Source organism: Lytechinus pictus, chromosome 3, assembly GCF_037042905.1.
Source record: "Lytechinus pictus isolate F3 Inbred chromosome 3, Lp3.0, whole genome shotgun sequence".
NCBI classification, from domain to species: domain Eukaryota; kingdom Metazoa; phylum Echinodermata; class Echinoidea; order Temnopleuroida; family Toxopneustidae; genus Lytechinus; species Lytechinus pictus.
In genome coordinates, this window is record NC_087247.1 from 52,227,133 (window position 1) to 52,243,739 (window position 16,607).

Genomic DNA, 16,607 nt, shown 5'->3' on the forward strand with positions numbered 1-16,607 from the left:
GTCACATATTCTTATACACTGTAATGTACATGGAAGGGTCATTTTCCATGCGAGTAGCATGGTAACAGATTTACGGCAGTAACATCTTTACTGACCTATCCATGATAGAGACGAGGTTCCCACGAGGATCAAACCTAGCACAGTCATCTCGAGCATCCTGCCAGCTTTTAGTGCTGTCCATCACAATGTAACATGAACCTCCATTTGCTATCTCTCCCTAGTAAAACAAAGCATGGTAAAAAAACATGCCAATACAAATCTTATTCCAATATTCATGATATCAATGTCTTGCATCCTTGAATATCATTACATTATTCCACAGAAATAGTATGTTTCAGCCTCATTCCATTTTCGACTATACACCTATGTAACTTTTGGACCAAAATAGACTATGGGATGGGCAAGGAAAATGTCTCTAGTTTTTCATTTCCATGGGGCAGCAAATGCAACCACAAGTCTTGGACATGATTATATGTAAAATATTATGTTTGAATACATGCAACATGTTGCCATTGCTGAATTCTGCTCCTGAACTCAAAATTAAAATAATAATATGCGAAATCTTACCATTGATTCGACTGGAAATTACGCCATTCACCCCATGTCTTAAGGACTTCCGCTACAATGCATATAGCATCGTTCGCGTTTATTTATTTTTTATTCGCTGTATAATATAGAATCTACGATGGCGGATAAGTTGTCGTCGTCTTTGTCGTGTTTTGACAGCAAAAATGACGTTTTACCACCAGCAAATATATGCTACATGCATGTCTTACCCAAGGAGAGAGGGCCAGTGAATTTCTTTAAAATAAAGAGCTGGAACAAATTTAAGCCTTTGCTGCATTCGCTGGTGTAGACTACCTGGGACTTTGGAATAAGAATAGCTATTCGTGCAGCAGAGACTGATCAGCCAGAGAAGTTTGCGATTGACTTGCAGCCTGGCCCAACCAGCAAGATCCAAATGGATCAAACTAACGTTACATCTTGCCAAGAGCCAGGTCAAACACCGTTCTTCGTTCTTATCACTAGCAATCAAGCGATCGAAGGTGAAAAAGATACAGCGGATGATTTTGAAGATGGTGATCTTTGTGACTGCTATCTTTGTCCATGCCAAATTTTTTTCACTTAGTGCTATTGCATTTCATTCTCTGCAAAAGTGAAGCAGTGCAAACTTTGATGATTTTGTATAGGTCTAGATCTAGATTTCTTAATTGAGTCAATAAATAATGTGACTCATGTCATGACTTACTTCATCTTATATTCATACGCCTTGTAAATGTGGTGGTTTCTATTTTCATAACTCAAGAATGACAGATTAACTGATTTGATAGGACTTTGTTATATAATTCACTGTAATTTTTTTGTTCCTATGAGCTTTAAGATGACAGTCGCAGGAAACAATATTTACTTTATGATTTTTGAAATAGAGCATAAAGATAGATTTGTAAATATTGTTTCCTGAGACTATAAAAGCTAATAATAGGAACATCTAAAATTATATATATTATCAAATCAGTTCATCTGTCATTCTTGAGTTATGAAAATAGAAACCACCACAATTACAAGGCGTATGAATAGAAGATGAAGTAAGTCATGAGTCACATTATTCATCGACTCAATTAAGAAATCTAGATCTAGACCTATACAAAAATCATCAATTTTTGCACTGCTTCACTTTTGCAGAGAGTGAAATACAGGAGCACAAAGTGAAAAAAAAAATTTGGCATGGACAAAGATCACCATCTTCAAAATCATCCTCTGCATCTTTTTCACCTTCGATCGCTCGATTGCTGAATGCTGGTGATACGAACGATGTTTGACCTGGCTCTGGGCAAGATGTAACGCATTACATCTATAACGTTAGTTTGATCCATTCGGATCTTGCTGCAATTAATGCTGGTCGGGCCGGGCTGCAAGTCAATCGCAAACTTCTCTGCTGCACGAATAGCTATTCTTATTCCAAAGTCCCAGGTAGTCTACACCAGCGAATGCAGTAAAGGCTTAAATTTGTTCTAGCTCTTTACTTGAAAGAAATTTACTGGCCCTCTCTCCTTGGGTAAGACGTGCATGTAGCATATATTTGCTGGTGGTAAAACGTCATTTTTGCTGTCAAAACACGACAAAGACGACGAGATCTTATCTGCCATCGTAGATTTTATATAACGTAAAGCATATACAGCAAATAAAAAATAAAATAAACGCGAACAAGGTTACATGCATTGTACATGCTTGCGTGCATTCGGGAAAGTCCTTAACACACAGGGTGAATGGCGGAATTTCCAGTCGAATCAAAGGTATGATTTCGTATATTATTATTTTAATTTTGAGTTCAGGAGCAGAATTCAGCGATGGCAACATGTTGCATGTATTCACACATAATATTTTACATATTATTATGTCCAAGAACCGTGGTTGCATTTGCTGCCCCACGGAAAGTCACAATTTTAGCGACCATTCCAGTCTAAAATAATTGGTTAACTTAGGAGAAGTTACAATATTTATAAGTTAAGCATGACCTACATAACAGATATGCCATATATATATAAATCATCTTTATTTCATAATCAAATAGAGAAGTTACAATAAACCCAGGTCCTCTGCCAGTGATGATGGGACAAACTCCCCTTCACTGGCAATAGGCAGGGTGATAATACATGATATTGATTGAAAAGGTACAATTCATAAGGTACAATACATAAGAGTTAACACATAATTTACATTACATAAGAAAGCTGAATATATACTTGACTAAATGGAATAACGTAGAGTATGCAGAAAGTGATAAGCATGTTAAATGAAAAAGAAAGGTGACAGTCTCAATGAAAGAGAGATTAAGAGGGGGCCAGACAGTAGGAAAGTACAAAATTGAAACCATCACTTTGTGATGAAGATATATATACATTCATAATACAGGTACGCATCGCCACAACTAAAACAGTGTTACGTACTTATTCAAATTCATGGAATCTTGTTATGATAAATATTTCCATTATGTGAACTATTGCAATTATGATATTTTAAAATATGACAGACTAATAAATGTAAAAAGAAAAAGTTCAAGTTGTTTATCCTGATTGACATTTGGAAGTTATACATATTTACAGATAATCCATTGATTTAATTAAATATATTGTTTTAATGATTCACATTCTATGTATGTTATTATTAGACGGTAAGTATACATGTGATTGTTTCATCAACGTCTCTTGATATAGATTATAATTTAGAGATCACAATACCTATATTTTGAGAAAAAAAAAGTGGAGTTACTTATTTTTTATAAGGGTCAAAATCATCAAGCAGATAAAGTAGACTAGCTTTGGTTGTTTTCCGGGACACTGAGCAATGGGGGCTCGGTCCAAGTTGGTTGGTCTTTTGCAAGGAACAAAGAATAGCTAGTCATGATGCTCAGCTTGCTTATTCTATTCAACATCATTTTGTTTTTCTTCCCTAGTTTCATCGTTTTGAGTAATGATTTGATTCTAACTTTATTTTGCTTAGACACATAACCTCTTGAACCTACTTCTATACAGAAAAGTTTGCATGAATATCCCTGGTCAACAATGTCATTAGTAAGAGGTGCATATTTATTGCATTTGTTCACATGACGTGAATCAATGTTTTGTTCGAATGGAACTGTGAGCTCAACAACAATGACTTCTTTATTTTGGACAGATGAAAGAACAAGATCGGGTCTTAGTGGAGTCGGTAGAATATTCATAGGAATTGTGGGTTGATTGGCTTTGTCAGGAAGATCTACTCGGAGAGTGTAATCTCCCGATAATGATGACTGAAGACACTCGTATATCGCATTCAAAATGCTGTTGTGTCTCCATGTGTATCGACCTTGTTCTAACATGATTTTGCATCCATTTAGAACATGCAGGAGGGTCTGTTTATTTCCGCACAGTTTACAATTTGCCGATAGTTTTTTACCCCATCTTTGAAGGTTCCTAAAAGTAGGGAGACAGTCAATAGAAGACCTGACTGCAAAACTAAGAACTTTGGATGGTAGGTCGTATATAATACTTTTCCAGGTAAGATCTTCCTGCTCAAGCCTCATGAGCTCCAAGAATTTACCTTGGAGCAGCAATCCCTCAACCTTATCGGTCCATATATCTTGACATTTATTTTTAACAGCACATGTGATATTCGATTTCACTTTTGACCATTTTCTATCAGACGTGGTATTCATTGCAATATTTACCATATCTCTAGCATCAGTATTACCATACGTCTTCCTAGAGTAAGATTCTTCTCTTACTATACATGCCGTCATAGCGGCCTTGACTCTTTCATCAGCACGAATAAGGCAATGTGCTACTGTCTGTGCATGACATTCGCTATAGACTTGGGAGATGGTAGGAATATCCATACCCTGTTGGCAGTGAATAATTGCAAGTGTTGCCCCTTGTGGCATATTCAGCCACTTCTTTAAGAATCTTGAGCTGCACTTGTCAAGACTGGATCTTTGCGTCTTAGTGAGGTCATGCACAGAAAGCAGGAATTTAATTGCATAAAGAAAATATTTCGTGTATATTTTCAGTTTGTACTCTGGACGGATACATGCAGAATCTATGTTGTTTAAGGTTGTTTCTATTTTATCTCTTATCATATTCATGCAGCCATGAGACGAACCTGTGACCCATGTACCAAGAAATATTCAGGAAAGAAAAGGAGCATAAGATTGATATATTTGGCCTCATTTGACCTTTGGCATAGTAAGAAAGCTGGAATGCAAAGACCTTTTTATTATGAAACACTTTCATGTAATACTTACCAAATTGCACCCTGAAGGAACAACAGGTGTAAGAGTAGGACCAAGGTTCTCTTTGGGTCTTTTGCATGCTCCATGCCACTTCCTTGTACAAAGATTGTCATTCCAATAACCCTATACATACAAATAAACATCAATATAATCTGACTCTAGTTACATGACATGAGGCTTAAAACACTCTTGGAAAAAAAATAAGATAGAAGAGGAGTATAAAAATCAGACCCTCCTTACATCTGATGAAGGGACAAACACTGAAATCGTGCCCATCTTATAATACACATATACATGTATCTTTGATAGGCCATCAAATTTAAATCTCATTTTGCTCTTTCATGTTTCCTTCTTGATTTTACCTTTTTGCACCCTTGACATATAAACCCCAAGCCCCTTCTTAAATATGCCACTGGAAGAAATTGTGTTGTATACATATACAGGCATACATCTACATGTAAGATAATGAGTGCATATTAGTTGGGTGCTGTAAGTGGTCTTGGGGCAAAACCAACCTATACTTGGGTTACCAATGCAACTGGTATCACTCACTTTGAGCTTAAATAAGTATAATTTCTTTACATAAAATATGATTTCATCAGAAAAAAAGCCAGTGAGTGCATGTGCTGAAAATGGTTTGGGGGTGAAATTTACCTATAATGGGGCTATCATTGGAATTGGTGTCACCCACTTTTGACATTGAGTAACTTTCTTTACATTAAATGTGTTCATCAGGAAAAAGTTGAAGGAATCCTATAGGTTGGTAGAACAGATTATATTATTTTGACTCACAGTTAGATACATTTCAACGCAGTCTTCAGCAGTTCCTTGGTAATCATTAGGCTCATTTGTATTCCACAGCGTGAAGTCGACTTGAGTGTTATCTACCCACTGAAAGTTCATAGCCTGATTCTGGTCATGAAGTCCAATCCAAAACTCTACATCCATTCCGTCTAGTAATATTAAATCAAAAGGGAATTTCAAAACATTAAACTGGTCAAAAGAAACATCTTTAAACCAGTAAATATCAAATAGAAAGTTTCCCCTGTTCATAGATATGATTCCTGCACATCATGTTACCAGAAAAAAAATATTCAAATGCAGGTAATGGCATCAGAGGAAGCTCAAACATATCAAATATTTAAAAAGTTTCAAGAGTCAAGATAATTATCCTCGTAATTCATAACAAGAGGAGCGCCTCTGGCAGTCTCACCTGCATCGCGCGATTCAATATAGCAGCAGTGCTGACTTTGAAAGCTATTATAAAATAATTATTTACAAAAAACTCCATTCATATAATGATACAATACTACGTTCATTGACAATAATTGACATTTGATCATGACCTTGATCATGCAACCTAAGACTTGTCAGTGATACTCGATTACTCCTATATCCACATTTTATAAACTATATCTATAAACTTTGAAAGTTTGACTTTGACAGCAATCTAATAATTACCTCCAAATGGCCAAATTCAATAACCTTAAATGACCTTTGACTTTGGTCATGTGACCTGAAACTCGCACAAGATGTTCAGTGATACTTGATTACTCTTATGTCCGAGTTTGATGAATCAGATCCATAAGCTTTCAAAGTTATGATGGTAATTCAACAGATACCCCCATCATAGCCAAAGTTCATTGACCTTTGACCTTGGTCATGTGACCTGAAACTCGCACAGGATGTTCAGTGATACTTGATTACTCTTATGTCCAAGTTTGATGAATCAGATCCATAAGCTTTCAAAGTTATGATGGTAATTCAACAGATACCCCCATCATAGCCAAAGTTCATTGACCTTGGTCATGTGACCTGAAACTCGCACAAAATGTTCTGTGATACTTGATTACTCTTATGTCCAAGTTTGATGAATCAGATCCATAAGCTTTCAAAGTTATGATGGTAATTCAACAGATACCCCCATCATAGCCAAAGTTCATTGACCTTTGACCTTGGTCATGTGAACTGAAACTCGCACAGGATGTTCAGTGATACTCGATTACTCTTATATCCAAGTTTCATGAACTAGACCAATAAATAATCGCTAGAGGGTATTCATTTGTCTCGCAATCTACTATGGTCAACAAGGAAATTCGTGATCACTCTCACAAGCGCGATGTTCGGTTACAGCGAACCGACACATCCGCGGTGGCAGAACATGCTTGGGAGAAGCAACACCACCCAGATTGGGAGGGTGTACATTGCATTGCCAAAGAGAGACATTGGTATACACGCAGGATTAAGGAGGCTATTAGTATACGTCTTTTTCCTAACAACTTCAACAGAGACAGCAGGATCGACATCCCCGACTTCTGGATGCGAACCATCCGACAGCACAATACCCCCTTACCTGGCAGTGCACGCCGACCCGATCGTTCCCGGCCCCGAACGAGGGACCGCTCAGCTAGTCAGCCCCCGCCCACGGGAAACTAGCGAGCCCGCCAATTTTTTGTCTAATTTGCATATTGCCGACCCACGGCGTATTTGCATATACCCCCGGCTTATTTGCATATACGGATTACCGGCCGCACCGCATCCGACGCAACGGATCAATGCCCACCTATTGTTCTCGCGTTCGTGCGTACGGTCCTGGAGATTAGTATAAATAGAGTACGTTATCAGATAATTTTCGTCACTTGATAAAGAGTTGCAGCGGCACTCGAAAGCTCGTGAACTTGTAAGCTAGTGAACACTTTTTGCGAGAGTGATCACGAATTTCCTAGAAAGCCAGTGAACACTTTTTGCGAGAGTGATCACGAATTTCCTTGTTGACCATAGTAGATTGCGAGACAAATGAATACCCTCTAGCGATTATTTCAATCCGCAATAATGAACCTATTTAGTATTAGACCAATAAACTTTCAAAGTTATGATGGTAATTCAACAGATACCCCCAACTTGGCCGAAGTTCATAGACCCTAAATGACCTTTGACCTTGTTCATGTGACTTGAAACTCAGGCAGGATTTTGGTAATACTTGATTAACTTTATGTCCAAGTTTAATGAACTAGGTCCATATATTTTCTAAGTTATGATGACATTTCAAAAACTTAACCTTAGGTTAAGATTTTGATGTTGATTCCCCCAACATGGTCTACGTTCATTGACCCTAAATGACCTTTGACCTTGGTCATGTGACCTGAAACTAGGTCAGGATGTTTAGTAATACTTGATTAACCTTATGGCCAAGTTTCATGAACTAGGTCTATATACTTTCTAAGTTATGCCGTCATTTATAAAACTTAACCTTCGGTTAAGATTTGGTGTTGACGCCGCCGTCGCCGTCGGAAAAGCGGCGCCTATAGTCTCACTCTGCTTCGCAGGTGAGACAAAAACTAAATTTGCTTTCAGTAATTGACAGTACATATAAGACAAAGGTTTTTTTTTATTATTAATTGACTGTAAATATTTAACTAGGGACTCATTTCAATGAGAAATAAAGAAAAACATTAAAGTAAAGTTTATATCCTCCATGGGCGATCAATTTTAATAAAGAGTAACCCAGAGACCCTACCTTTGACCTAGATAATAAAGAATTCAGTCTGACAAAAGACACTGAATTATCTGATATTGACCTTTGCATGTCAATCACAGTTCTGTATCAAAACCTTTGTAATCAATTGCTAAATGGTAACATCCAATCAAGATCATTGTTGTATATACACTTAGTCCAACTTACTGACTGGGAACCAATCAAAAGTATTATTTTATATTTGTATTCTATCACAAATGCTTTGCATTAAATAGCTAAGAAGATACTTACTTTCACGTGCCAGAGCTTGGATGAAGCTGTTCTCATTGATGTCATGAATTGATGCTAGGTCTCCACCTAAATCCTGACACTTCTGGCGAATCTCAGAGTAGGTTAGTTTTGATTGGATGTACATGAAGTAACAGTCATCACCATACCCTGACCATCCTTCCGGACATCGGAAACCAGGACCAAGGGTTGTAACAGCTGGATCTCTCACATCCATCACTGGGTAATCCACAAATCATTAGAGATATACAAATAAAACATTTACACAATTCATATCCAGACTTCAGTAAAGATTTATAAGAATTGAAGACATTTCATTTCATATTTGGGTTTACAATTGTTCAGCTTTTCAGTTCTTATTTAGTACACGTATTTGACTCAATATTGTATAGAATTTATGAATCATCTATTTCCATTTGGCATTCACATTATGTACTTTTCTCCTGTGCATTACCTATTCAGATGTGTTCATACATTATACATTCTCACATCCGATAATTTTGATCAACATTTTATACTATGCACTTATCATTCATAGCGTATTTATCATCTTCATCTCCTTAGATCTTACAGGGTGTTACAATGAATTGGATTGTTATTATTCAATTGGTTCATATTTTCTTAATTCCATTAAATAATATCACCATCATTTTAATACAAATATAGCTTTGATATGGGCAAAGCAGCCTCATGTTAATCTCTGCATATTAGACACGATTTCAACTATATAAAACTCCCCCAAAATCCTTTCCATTTTATTCTCTCTATTCTGCATCATGTTTGAAAAGGGAAGCGTTAAATAGCTGGCTTTCCACTTTATCAATTGAAATTTTTCTTGTCCTCCTTACTTTAAAAAGGTGTCAATATGCCTCCTCAACAATTATAAACAAATTGTGAATAAGAATCGATGACAAAACTCACATCTTTGATAGTAGTCCATGTTGCCATCAGACATGGGTGTTGAGGTTGAGCCATCATTGAATGTACATTCATGGGATACTCGGTTGTAATTGAATGACTTACAAGTGAAATCAGTCATCTTAACACACCGGGACGCACACTCATCGGGGTAAACTCCAGATAAAACCAATTGACCGGGACCATTCAAGTAGTTGTGAAATGTCACATAGAAGTGCGTTGTTAAATAGCCTGTAGATGTCAAATATTGAATTGTAATAATAATAATATATGAAAAAGGGAGACAAAAAGAACATGGAGACATATAGAAGACAATGGAGAAAAACAATAAGGAGAAGTAGAATATTACAGTCTGAAACGATAACAACATGTTGTTTCATGACAAAAACTGCTCACAATATTGAAGACAATACAATAAACTGAACTAAATAAACTCATTAAATTGACTAATCTGTCTAAATTCTCTAATAAAATGACTAACATATCATACCATTTTTCTTGCAGATGAATCCCCTCTGTATCTCACATTGGTTATCATTCCAAGTATCTGTCTTGGTGAAGATTTCCATGCAATGTTCACCGCTGCTTCCTACGTTGTTGGGTTCATCTGAAATAAATTTATCAGAGTATTTTGACGCTGACTGGTGAAGTTAGAAAAACTTTTCATTACGTGTAGGAGAAGGCGGGGTAAGTTGTGACACTTTTTGCATTTTGCAAGATAGAATTGATATGACTAATAATATTGTAGAAATAAGTACCTTGCCTTTAAATATGATTCTTGGGAAATATTTTTCACCTATATACAACTTTCTACCCCCACACTGAAAGTCGTTGTGACCTTTGAAAAAAACGATGTCAAGTGGCACAACTTGCCCCATCTATGGGGTAAGTTGTGCCACCTTTGAGGGTAAGTTGAGCCACAAAAACTATGTACAAAATGTATGCGGGAAGAACCAGCATGTCAATTTTTTATTTAAAGTCTTTTCACTTGCTAATTCTCTAAAAATACCAACATTCTCTAAAAGTAAAAAAACTGTCATGTGAATTTGCTCTTTTCTGCCTGCATATCGATGGCTTTTTAAGGTTTGATTGTGTTTTTGTTTACATTACCATAAGAATTACCATGGCTGAACTTGCCCCATGTTTGCTGGCTCAACTTACCCCAGTCCAAACTTAATGCGATAATTTCGCATCCACACATTTCTTTTGTATCCATTATGTAAAAGACTGTGACAAGAATGAAGATCCATACCTGGACTGACAATGTTGTTCTTATGCTTTATTATATGTAAAGAAGTGTGTGTGTAAAAAACACTTATCTATTTCACACCCTTTTTTACTTTTTTGGCTGAAATTTGTATTTTTCCCTCTAAAAATATACTTTTTGTTTCAAAGTTGAAAACAATGTGGTGGGGTTAATGGTTATGTAATGGGTCATCAATACATGACACCACCATAATGTCTGACTCATTCATTATTGGCCTGGGGGCGGTGGCTCAACTTGCCCCTATGCTCAATTTACCCCGCCTTCCCCTATATATATATCCCAATTATTCTATTTTTTCAAGTATAACTTTAAAAAAAATCAAAGCTTCATCACTTTATATGAAGTATCTACATTTTGTGAGATGAGTTGTTTATGTTTTTGTTTGCTTGTTTTTTTTTTTTTTGGGGGGGGGTTCATGAGAAATTATTATTGATCAAAGTACAATATCTAAATTGCTTGTTAGATATGAGAATAACTTACCGGGGGCCCAGTTAAGATAGGCAAACCCTGATCCATCAGTCCATTCCCATCCTCCTTCTTTGGTGAAATCTGTTCCTCCAATCCACATGTCATTCTCAGTGGTAAAGAAAAGCCTGCCTGTTAAAGAAATATCAGGTAAAGACCAAGGTTTATACTTCCTCTTCCTCAACTACTTCACTGTTCTTTTCTCCTCCTTATATTTATTGTGATCACAACCAATAGGCCTACCATTGCCCTCATTACTACAATTATACTTGAATCATTATATTCATGAGTGTTATAATAATTGATAAGTTTAGTACAATAATATATTACTCATGAGTAGACTATATACTCATAAAATGTCCAGATGAGATCTTTACAGTATATTAAACAAGTGTAATGCCTCTGGCAGTCTCGCCTGCATTACACGATTCAATTTACCACCAGTGCTGACTTTGAAAACATTTATTGAATAATTATTCACAAAAACACCATTCATATGATTATAAAAAAGTATATTCATTGACCCTAAATTACCTTTGAACTTGATCATGTGACCTACATGAAACACACACGTAAGACGATCAGTGTATTGATTACCCTTTTGACCACGTTTCATGAACTAGATCCATAAACTTTCAAATTTATGATTGCAATTCAACAAATACGCCCATTATGGCCTAAGTTCACTGGCCTTACATGACCTTACATACATATTTTCTAAGTTATGATGACATATTAAACACTTAACGTTGGTTAAGATTGACGTTGATGCCGCCTTCTCTCCCGCCATTGGAAAAGCAGCGCCTACAATCTCGCTATGCTATGCAGGCGAGGAAATAAAAAATGAAATGCTCTCACCATTTATGTAACTTTGTTCAGCTGGGCTTGTTATACTTGCCAAGTCTCCACCTTGTGTCTGGCAATATTCTCTAGCATCTAACCAGCTTTTGTACTCGCTATACTTGAACAGATAACAGTTTTCACTAGTCTCATCATAATCCCATCCATTGCCACAACGAGGGTCAAAGGCAGCTGTGATTGACAAATATGGAAAACATTTAGAATAATAACATGTAGAAATACACATCAGAAAGATAACATTTCATTTCATTTTTTTATATTTCCAACGTTCACAATTGGATTCGTATATTACAAAACAATAAAACAGCAGATTTCTCAATAAAACAAGGTGGTTCACAAACCACCAGTCTCACCTGATATCATGTTGATAAAATATCCAATATGATCTTTCGACCTTATCATCCTCATAAACATACACATGTGGTATTAACCAATGGTCATTTGTACCAAGGGTAAACACTATTGATGTAGATATAAAGAAATGACAGCAATTTGAACAAAAACTCGACCTTTCGACCCCTAGATGAGCTTTGAGCCCATCACCTTAATAATTCATGCAAAAAATAAAGAAATGAGAGCAATTTAAAAAAAAAAACTGGACTGTTTGACCCTAGATGACCTTTGGCCCCATCATCCTCATGGACACACATATGGTATTACCCAAGGGTCATATGAGCCAAGTGTCAACATAATTGATGCAGAAATAAAGAAATGAGAGCAAGTTGAACAAAAACTTTAGGATTTTTGTTAACAAACCAACAGACTAACAGGAAACGTGATTACTAGGTCTCTACCGAACTTTGTCCAGATCATTATACAAACATGTTGGGAATCAAGGAGGCTACTAAAAAAGCGGAGCTTGTAGGGTGCAGCCTCATATTAAAATATTCTTATAGTATAGATCAAAAGATAAAAAAACAATAAATGACAACTTGAGCATAAAGCCAGTTAATATTTCAAAAGATATCTCTGCACATTTCACAAGCAAATGTATAACACTAACTTATTTAGATCTACTTACTATCAAACGTGTAATGCAAGCAATTTTAGGAAAATATATCAAAGCTTCTTAGTTCTATATCTTTTTTAGAGCATTCTTTCCTTGAAAAAAATTAGGAATAAATATTCTACAAAATGATATATATACAGAAAAGAGGATCTGAGCGTGGATCCCTTGTATCAGTTTCATTACCTTTACAGAAAGATGTTTGATACAACAATATATATAATTAGATGGATTCTCCAAATGCACACAGTTGATATTCATGCCTCTATCACTGCCAAATCAAAATCAAATTGTCAAAGAAATGACCTTTACAACCTTTGACTTTGATACCCAAAACCTAATCAGATCATTGTCACCCCCTGATACGGCACATTTTGGTAAATTGCAAATTTTGGTAATTTACCAAAATGTGCCGTAACAGCCCTACATGCATGCATATTTGGACAAAGTTTACAAATTAATTTGTCAAACCGTTCTTTAGTTATCTGGAAGAAAAAAAACACAATGTGATAGATAACCTGACAGCATGTTGTGCCAACTAACTGGCACTAAGCCTCTGTTTTGCTGTCCTCCATTTTCTGACAGCCAAACTGACCTCAGGACATTTTTTTGTGTGTGCTGGAAGTTTGTTTCTTTTAGCTTCCATTTAACTTACTATGACTTTCGTCTCCTGCTCATTCTTACATTTGCTCTTGAGAAGTGCTAGTTGAATACCTATGAGTCTATCTTTACTCAAAGACAATCTCAATCTCAACATACATATTTTAATATGTATATGTTTTAATATGTTCATACTTACGAGTTGGTACAACAGGAGGATTGACAGAAGATCCATCACCTAAGATCATAGACAAAAAAAGGCAATACTTTATTAAAGGAAACCAAAACCCAAGAAGAGAAGAAATCTTATTGGAAAGAGTAAAATGAGAGGAACAACTTAAAAGAGGTTTTCATCAAAATTAGTTATGAAATAAGCAAGTTATGGAGGTTTAAAAAGTCTAATTGTTGTACTTTCTATGGGGATCCTCAAATTCATTCATTCATCCATTCATTCGTTCATTCATTCATTCATTTATTCATATGCATTTATTTCATTCATAGATTAAAAATAACATTTACAAAACATATTGATAAAGGAATATACAAGAAATAGAAATAATTCATTAAATGAGGAGACAGCTCAGAAGGCAGAGAAGCCTTGGCCACCATGCTTCAGAATCAGATTTTGTGGACAACTCTCCATTTGTTTTGTACACAAATTTTTAGAATTTCCCCCATTATCTTTTGAATCCCATCTTGCCTCCTTCTGAGCATAACATATGTCATGGGATAATGTACTTCACACCACTTTAAAAGATGGGGATTGCTGCTACCCTGTTTGGCATTCAACAATTAAAGGAAATAAATTTTCAGAGATGTACTTACTACTTGGCTTCTTGCAAACAGATGCAAGTTTCTGTGTATCTCCATCGATGTCATTCCACTTTCCAGCATCAACCTCATTGGTTCTCATGTGAACAGCATCTTCTCCTGACTTCCAATTATCAGGTTGACCATTGGCCCAATTTTGAAAATCATTCTGTAAAAAAATATCATTTGGATTAAATTTCTTAAAATACACAATAGGGCTAAGGAAAAAGTTAAGCCCAGGTGCGCCACACAAACACTTAAGAACTGCAATCTAAGGGTTGTAGAAACTGACATGAATATTCATATGAGGTAAATCTTAAGAAAAGAAGTTCCCAATTATTGTATGAATATTAATGACATTGAAAAAATGAACAATTTCTAAACAGAATGACATCATAGCAGTCTTATTATGGGATGTAATATGATTAGAAGCCAATACAACTTTTATTCCAAGGCTGAGAGTTGATGAAAAAATGTTTTAGTTTTGATAATGTACTTATTTAATTATTTGTGACACTTTAAATATGCCTCAAGCACTCTTCAGAGTGACTATGGGGCTTTAATGGCAACTTAAATACTTTTTCAAAATCAATTTTTGTATTTGATAGTAATTACCGGTGTTCCATCTGTCCAAGAAAATACATTTTCAGTGTTGTAGTCATGGAAACCAATCCAGAGGTAAGCTCCACCCATCCTCGCTCGCACTAAAAAATGACATAAACATATTTCCTTTACTTATACCCTTAAATATAACAACATCTTAAGTATATTTCAATTTTTGTAAAAAGAAAAAAAATCCATATTAATCTGATAGAGTGAAAACGGCAGGGTTTCTGTAAGAAAATATTTTTTGCATGGGATAATAATTTTCTGATTCAATGCAAAAAATTGAAATATTGATTTTCAATACTCTCTCACCACTTTGTGGTTATATCTTCAGTTGTACAACGCCTACTTAGCTTGTTGTACGCGAGCAAATGGGAGGCTGAATGTCAAACATTTGTACCATTGCACAAATCAATTAATATTCATATTTTCCACAGCTATTCTGCCCAATGAAATTTTTACTGTGCCACTCACTGACTTTATACTTTCAAGTCTTGCACAGTTTTTTAGATCAAATTAACGACACCAAGGTATACAATTACGAAATCATGCAACATTTTGTATGCATATCAGAGACAAAATTAATCAAGAATGTAATTTTGAGTACAAAGTCAATGCAAATGGAGTTTCCTATTCTTATTCATAAAGATATGATTATTTCACTTACAGTAGCTAAAGTTAATTCATTTTAGCAAAACTACTGTATGTTTCAAATAGATTCTTCAATAAACTTGGTGAAAATAAGAAAAAAAGTCAAAAAAGAGATGAAAAAACTCATTAAAAAATAAGTTACTGTAATTCAGACGCAGATCAAGGTGGATTCCTCCTCCCCCTTTTTAAATCAGTAACCCAAATTCATACATTTGACTCCCTCTATCTAGCTGAGCCTCACCTCCCACCCCCCCCCCCCCCCCACAAAAGACACCCTTTTCATCTGATAACCCTTTCATATTTTTTTATCTTATTAGCTAGATTTTTGGTGGTTTTCTTCTGAGAAAACCATGTTTTCATCCTTCTCGGAACACTCAGAAGAACAAGTCTGTGTGCCTCCTCCCCTCATTAATGAAATCGTGAACCTAGCCAATAATCAAAATATATCATTTACATTACATATTCACTTAAAAAATCCCGAAATATTGTAACAAAATCTTACTTGAAAGAAAATTTTGCTCTCGTTGAGAGTGAATGCTGGCAAGGTGGCCTCCTAAGGTTTTGCAATTTTCTTCTGCATCGTTATATAGGTATCCCTTGCGAACAAAGTAAAAACATGAAACACCGTTCAGTGTCCAACCATCATCACAAGTACGCACACCTGTATAAATGATAAAGAAAATATATTTGTCTTTGTGTACAGTAATTCATTGACTTCAAAGACAAAATGATAACTGCCCCCTTCCCTTTTAGCTATTTTATAATATGGACCATTCTAGTAAAGATTTACATGATGTAATTGATTTCTAAGCTCAAATATTGATCACACGTAATCTTGCAACCTATCATAAGTTAGAAAAAGATAAGCAGTTATGTTTATGTTTTGAAAAAG

General features: G+C 35.6%; 1 protein-coding gene across 1 annotated transcript in view; it reads right to left on the reverse strand.

Moving 5' to 3' along the window:
• LOC129257041 (macrophage mannose receptor 1-like) overlaps positions 1–16,607 on the reverse strand; it is a 79,807-nt gene that overhangs the window by 31,248 nt on the left and 31,952 nt on the right. The window contains exons 12-23 of the mRNA XM_064097345.1: positions 16,218–16,376; positions 15,074–15,162; positions 14,474–14,627; positions 13,848–13,886; positions 12,040–12,213; positions 11,197–11,313; positions 9,940–10,056; positions 9,453–9,680; positions 8,535–8,750; positions 5,561–5,721; positions 4,781–4,891; positions 96–217 (exon numbers count right to left, since the gene is read on the reverse strand). Coding sequence (XP_063953415.1) covers positions 96–217; positions 4,781–4,891; positions 5,561–5,721; positions 8,535–8,750; positions 9,453–9,680; positions 9,940–10,056; positions 11,197–11,313; positions 12,040–12,213; positions 13,848–13,886; positions 14,474–14,627; positions 15,074–15,162; positions 16,218–16,376 — 1,687 coding nt within the window. The remainder of the gene's footprint in view (positions 1–95; positions 218–4,780; positions 4,892–5,560; positions 5,722–8,534; positions 8,751–9,452; positions 9,681–9,939; positions 10,057–11,196; positions 11,314–12,039; positions 12,214–13,847; positions 13,887–14,473; positions 14,628–15,073; positions 15,163–16,217; positions 16,377–16,607) is intronic.